This window comes from Myripristis murdjan, chromosome 14, assembly GCF_902150065.1.
Source record: "Myripristis murdjan chromosome 14, fMyrMur1.1, whole genome shotgun sequence".
Classification (NCBI taxonomy): Eukaryota; Metazoa; Chordata; class Actinopteri; order Holocentriformes; family Holocentridae; genus Myripristis; species Myripristis murdjan.
Genome location: NC_043993.1, coordinates 13,145,255 through 13,152,571, shown reverse-complemented (window position 1 = coordinate 13,152,571; position 7,317 = coordinate 13,145,255). Strand labels below are relative to the sequence as shown.

Genomic DNA, 7,317 nt, shown 5'->3' with positions numbered 1-7,317 from the left:
TATGCCTATGTCAAATCTTATAATTAGCTCTGTTGCAAATCAGAAAATAATAAATTGAATTAACTGAGTAAGAAGAATAGAAATGTGTAGCCCTGATGTGAAGGTCAGACATTTCTCCAAACACCTGTCATGCCCATCTCCTGCTATAATAATATTGATTTTTCTCCAAATTTTGAAGTGTGAACCTTTATGAGATTTACACGTCCCATGACACCTTTTGATGCATGTACATTATGTTTTGTGTATTTTAAAGGTTTAACATCATGACTTTGGGTCATGCCACTTATTGCAGGGAGCAGGCTGTTTGCCTACATCAGAAGGCCAGACCTCCTCAGGTAGGACAGTCACTCCTCATCAACCATCGCTCAGTGTTTTTTGTTTGTTTATTTGTTGTTTTATTTGTTTGTTTTGATGCTATCTGTTGCCAAAACTGGGGGAAAATGCTTATGTTAGCATCTTTGAACATCATGCTGACATTATTGTCCTACTACAGGATTATGTCACATTAACTAAACAAGTAAACCTAACATTAAGGTCAGATGATGTGAGAAAGGGTTAAATGCTATTACATCTAAATGAGATTATGTGTATAGATAAAATCACCAAATTAACACCAGACATATCAGTGCAACATGTCAGCTGCAGTTACAGTAAAATCATTTTATTAATGTCTTACTGACAGCTGATGTTTTCTCCTGCCCAAAACATCTGATTGTTCTTTAGTTTTTTTGGAGCTTGATCCCTGATGGTCCAGTTGTGACAGTGTATTTCTGCAGTGTCAGAACATAAACGTCTCATCTCCTTCTATATAGTCAAGTTTCATCAGGAACTCTTCCTTTATGCCACCTAGCTGGATCCCAACATCGTCTACGATGAATAAATGCAGAACAAGAAAGCACTCAGCAGAGTGCAGGCCTCTACTTAAGTGGGAAATGGAAGTTATGGCTGTTTCTGTGCGAAGCCACAAATATGACTGTTGTCATATTTGTCATATTTGTTGTCATATTTAGATGCTGACTATGTTGTTGTCACAGGAGACACCCCTTTCAGCCAATGAGCACTGGTGAGTGCCACCTTGATCCATGACTAACCTTTCCTCCCTTCCCACCCATTCCCTGTGGACAAATTGGCCTGATCTTTTCCTTGCTGGCCCGTGACCAGCCTCAGATAAACCTACCTCAAATCCATCCAATAATTATTGCACTGATTGACAGACTGAGAGGGGCGATTGCATAACCCCCTCCTGGAGGTTTCACCTCCTTGGTGGAGGTAATGATTAAATATGTGAAATTATTCTTGTGAAATTATTATTATGATATAATTACTGTGCCCACGCAGTCTGAGACTTAAACTAAACACTAACTCTGTTCAAACAAAGCCACCTGCCATTCCTTCCAACCCTGGTAAGACAATCAACTAACCTTTTACTCAGCTGCCATTTTGTCATGACATAGCAGGTTACACACAGGTATCAATTAAGTTTTTCTTTTCTTTCTTCATTTAAATGTCACAGAACTCACATACAGAAAATGTATTTATTAAATGATGAGGCATGACAATGGGTTTGACTTTTGCAGACTAGATCAGGTTTTTTATTATTATATTATTTGGTTTCATAAATCGCTGCTGCATATACATAATTTGTAGCCACCGTCCCACCCATTTCTAAGCAGGTGAAGCTGTAACACATGTGGAGCAGTGCCAGGGCAGCTGGACTACCAACCTGTCAAGGTAAGTTGACATGACATTTAAAGGGCTTTGAATTTAGGGAGTGAGATGATGATTGGTTAACTATAAAAAGTGTGCCAGTTAGGAGCCAATCAGCTGATAGTACCTGGTTTCTTCATGGAACAAGCTCTGCTCATTGGTATCACATATCTTTACGCTGTTTCATGTTTTTTTACACCTGACGATGCGATGATGGCGATAAAAACATTTAAATGAAATATTACATTTTAGTTTACCAGCTTTTTCAAGGTTACCTAATACCTGCTTCCTTTCTCTTTCTGTGACAAATAACCTCTATCCTTCTCCATTCATCGTTCTGTCTGTCTGTTGGTGTGTATTCCAGGAACCTCTGCACACACTCCTCCAGAGTGATGTAAGCATGGATGCTACGGTGCAGGTGCAACCACAGTGTGGCAGCAAGGGGTGGTGCTCTATAGGATGCTCTTTGTATACGTCCTTTTTGACACCAGGACAGAAATTTATAGCGACCCTAAAATTAGCAGTGAGGTGTGCTATTGTAAGGCAGGCTCACTCCCTCTCTCATGCGTGCGCACACGCCCATATGCAAACACACAGACAGTTTATGTAATAATCTTTGATCCTTGTCTCTCTGTCCAAATTGTTAAAACTTTCTTCTTTTTAAAGATAGTTTTTTTTTCCTGGCATTTCAGCTGTCATCAATACTGACAGTAGAGAGAGACAAGAAAGACAGAAGAGAGTGAGACAACGACATGCAGCAAATGGCTCAGTCCAGTATCAAACTTGGGCTCAGAGGTCATCGTTGATACTTGGTGCACGCTCTGCCAGGTGAGCCACCAGGGCGTCACCAAGATTGACAGGACTTTCTGTTCAGGTGTCTGAACACAATCTCAGAACACAATCAAATGTAGCCTATTTTTTTTTTTTTTTAAATCCTGTTGAAAAAGAATCAGTCCAACTTGATGAAATCTTGACACATTGGTCATTTTCTGTTGAGAGTGATACATCTTTAAAAAATAAAGCATTTCCCATTGAGCAGGACAAGTCAGCTGTCCAGTCTCAGAAACATGGCAGTCTTTATGTCTCCCACCAGACACTGGGCTTTCATCATTTCTCTATTTTGTACTTCCTCATCTCCTCTCTCCTCCATCCTTCTGACTTGACCTGGAAATCGATCTCAGAACGCCATCTTTAATGATGTCTCAATTCCTTCCTGTTAAGAAGAAAAAACACTGACTGTCTGCTGCTTTTGTCAGCCTCTGGGTTTCTTTCTTTTTTTTTTTCACCCTGTCTGTAATTTCTGGGACACATCAGAGCTGTGACGGCAGAGGAGTCCCCACCCACCTGCATATCAAAACATTCAAATTCAGCTTCAGGTTCAATTCGTTTTCTCTATAGTGGAGAACCCGACCCTCTCTAATTAAATAACCTGAGCCTGAGCCAACATGATTGAGTCGCGCCTGACAGGGTTCAAGTTGAGAATTACAAACCTTGGTGTTCAGACATTTACATTTTCACACATAACAACTGTCAGTGAGTTTCAGCAGATGTGTTAACTCATGCTCTGCCATTTAAACAGGGTGGCGATGTGTGTTAGTTCACCCCTCTCATTCACCCTCTCATGCAAAAATGCCTTTGTTACCAAACCAAACTGTCGCCATGTTTTTCTGAGGATACTATCATGCCCAGTCTCAGACCATCATTTGAAGATTAATGTCCAGAAAAGGGAGGAAATTGTCTCAGATCACAGGTCCATCAGAGATCACCACACTGTACATACCCTGAGTATAAGTTATTGGATTCTGGGAAGAGGTACAGGGCTCGTCTATGGAATAACGGCCATTTCAACATTCATTTCTCATTCTCTCAGCAAACTTAGGATAGATGAAGGGACAGGGAGACTGTCAGATAAACTGACACAGTTTGGCATGAAGTACTAACTCAGTAAGGCTGTAGGCATATTAATTTATTCACTGCTGGTGCTTGTATACAGTCCGAAATGTATAGAGTAAGATAGATATGATTGCTTGAAATATATTTAATTATAGAGATATTTGTACTTGATGTATTCAAGTTTGTAATCAGTAAGGCGCACTGGTGGCTTATCAGTAAAGAGCGTGTACCATGTGCCAGGGCTTAATCCCAATCGTAGCGACCAAATCCGATCTCAGGTCCTTTGCTGCATGTCATCCCCTCTCTCTCCCCTGCCTTTCCTGTCCGTCTCCACTGTGACTGTCAAATAAAGCTGAAAAAATAATCTTTAAAAAAAAAAGTTTGTATTCACTAATAGTGGAATGCTCTTTCTTGCTGTGATGTGTATTGTTTTTATGCTTTCTAAGTCCCTGATCTAAGACAGTTTCTCCCACTTAAAATAATAAAGTAACCCTGACTTGAATCCTCGTTTAAAGGAACAACCTTTACTCCACCAGAGCACAACATCAGTACCAGTGACTCACTGATCGCTTCGCCAGCTGCTGAACGCTCACTTCTGACCTGCTCTCCTTTCTGGATGACAAAAAAAAAAGCTGAAAAGCTGTTAAATGGCATACAGTCCAGTTCTGTACCAGCAAAAATTGACTTCAAAGGCATATCACCTTTGAAGTCATTTTCTCTGTTTCATTACCAAAGTAGTTTGGGTTTTGACTTTGTTTGTCACTGTACACCTTAAATGACTTAACAACAGTGCCCTCCATCTCTCTTTGCTCAATGATAATAAATCTACCGTCTTTATCATTTACTTTTGACAGGCAGTGTTCTTTATAGCTGCCCCGATTTACAGCGGAAAATATCACAGCAGCTTTGTTTTGTTGTGTAAAGATAACACAGGCAATAGACTCTTCTGACCGCAGGTTTTATGAACATCAGTGATCCTTGTGGTTATGAAGTCGGCACCCAAAACCTTGACTTTAGGTTATTGCCATGACAGTGCACAGGTTAAGATTCCAGTCTGCAGCAGGTTCACTTTAATGCTTTACCAAAGGACGAGTGGCAGTTTAGATTACACACAGGATTCATCAGTTTGGTGCTATTTTAGCAGGTACCATGGGACTATTAGAGAGAACATATTGTTCTACTAATTATAGTGTGAATTATAAGATTTGAAATTTTAGGGTACTGTCAGTGGATTAGAGACATGGTGGTAGGTGGGAGGAAAACACTGGAAAAAAGCTGTGTGTGCTGGCGGTACACATACCCATAGATTCCCACCTGAATTATTTTTGCATACTCACTAAACCAACTGTAAACATCTGTTGTGCATTATTATTTTATGAATTCAGTTGTGTGATATATAACTGCTATAATTGTTTATGGGTAAAAAAGGCTAGAGTTGCAGCACTAATATATTCAGTGCATCTCACAAGTGCCTGGATGGCCCTTGTGTATCTTTCTAGCACCTTATTGCTTTGAAAATACACTGTCCCACACAGGGCCATAAATAAATGAATAAAATATATACACATATTTTATTCTATTGTATCCAAACCATAATCCAAGCAGCATGAGTTTCACTTTGTCACAGTGACAGCTACGGCAGGCTTGGTAGGAGTAATGTCCCTCCTTCGTTGGACCCAGCGTTTCAGTATCTGCTTGATCTCCTTGGTTCTCAGACAGTAAATGAAGGGGTTGATGAGTGGGGGTAAAAGACTGTAGAACAGAGTGGTGACTATATGCTTGTCGGGGGTCATTTTCAGGTTAGGAATATAAGGCGTGGAGAAGACGATGAAACGTGGTATGTAGTAGATAGAAATGATGCATCCTTGAGTGGCACAGGTGGAGAAGGTCTTCGCTCTGCCCTGGGGAGAATAGTAGCTTAGGGTTACAAGGAACACACATATGAACAACATACAATAAAAGGGCATAATTGCTTTCCATAAAAAAAAGAGATAACATGCTGATAACCTTGGCAAGGTTGGTTGCCTTGGAGATATTTGAGGCCCTTTTATGTATACTGACAAAGAATCAGAATGTAATAGATAATCGTTTAATGATGGTGGCTTCATTATCTACATGAGGAGGACAGCTAATTTAAACATAATTAACAGGACATGAGGACAGTCTGTGTGAAAATACACAAAAGTCAGAGGGGAAAGAGAGGTGAACCTGACCTGTCGACTGGCCATGCGCAATACAGTGATGATGATGCAGATGTAAGAGAAGATGATGAAAGATAAAGGAACAAAGAGAACAGTCATTGCTGAGGTAAAGGCGTCTCTGATTTGTCTGGAGGGATCACCACAGACTAGAGGTATGACAGACATGGTATCACAGAAGGCATGTATGATCTGGCTGGATCCACAAAATGGCATTATGCTAAAGTTGACTGTGCTGATGCCAGAAAAGATGTGAGCCACCACCCAGCAGAAGACTAAGAGACCTATTATGGTCTGGTTGGTCATCAATATTGGGTATCTGAGGAGGAGGAGGAGAGGGAGAGAGAGAGAGAGAGAGAGAGAGAGAGAGAGAGATTGCTTTTAGTCCTCTCATCACAGTGCTTGGAATGACATAAATGCGGTAAAATGTTCAGTAAATGAATATGAATCTCTATGAATTGCCACCTGAGAGGGAAACAGACTGCCAGATAGCGATCCAGGGCCATGAACATTGAGATGAGGGAACTCAAGGCGCCAAAATAGTGGATCATTTGCACTTGGAATAAGCAGGTGTGGAAGCCAAGAGCCCCATCATTCCACCAGTAACGAGCAATTATTTTAGGCAGGATCACTGTGGCCATGCCTTTGAAAGAGAGAGAGAGTGAAAACAAGAACAACACAAAGGAGACTGCTGAAACCAGCATTCCTGCCACTGACAGCAATAACATGCTCAAAGCCACTTAGGTTACTTGTTTTGCCCTTTCCAATATCAAATTATTCATTCTAATCCATTGATGTCTGTCTAACTGATTCAGATAACAAACCATGACCTATTGTGATTCTAGGAGTATTCTATTTGAATGAATGCAGTGGTGCACTGAATTTAACATTGAAGGTAGAAGCAGTATGGTAACCTACCTACGCAAAAGACACCACTCTTACCAATGTCTGCAAGGGCCAGGCTGACCATGATGATGTACATGGGCTTCTGGAGGCTGCGCTCCAGAGCAAACACCACCACCAGCAGGAAGTTGCCCACAACTGTCGTCAAGTAGAGGAAGAAGAAGAACCAGGCCACCAGGTGAAAATACTCAGGCTGCAGACTGGGGAAGCCCACGATAACAAACTCTGACACACGGGTGTAGTTCTCATCCACCTGAAACATTCTGAAATTAAAATTCACAGAGGAAAGTACAACTTAACTGCATACAGTGCAGTACATTATTGAATGAACCTGTGCCTGTGAATGTGTTAAGCTGAGGAGTGATTGAGACTCACTTCGGTACTTACCTCACCCTGGATTGTGTGACAACAAAGAGCAGCAGCTCAGTTTTATAAAGATTTTGCAATAGGCAGGAAGTGCCTAGTATGTTGATACAACTTTGTCTCAGAAGAGGCACTCGAGTTGTACCTCCTGGGTTGTCAAATTAACTTTCCATAACAGGTGTATCAGAGGAAGATGTAATGTTTTATAGTGTAATGCAACACTGTCATTCTGTGATTGTACAATGGAGGATTA

General features: G+C 40.9%; 1 protein-coding gene across 1 annotated transcript; it reads right to left on the bottom strand.

Annotated features, from left to right (window-relative positions):
• Positions 1 to 5,213: 5,213 nt before the first annotated feature.
• or30bu1 (odorant receptor, family 30, subfamily BU, member 1) lies at positions 5,214 to 6,963 on the bottom strand. The gene is made up of 4 exons (XM_030069117.1): positions 6,741 to 6,963; positions 6,264 to 6,441; positions 5,814 to 6,117; positions 5,214 to 5,501 (listed from the first exon to the last, which is right to left on the bottom strand). Exons 1-4 carry the CDS (start codon positions 6,961 to 6,963, stop codon positions 5,214 to 5,216), a joined length of 993 nt encoding a protein of 330 aa, XP_029924977.1.
• Positions 6,964 to 7,317: the final 354 nt, after the last annotated feature.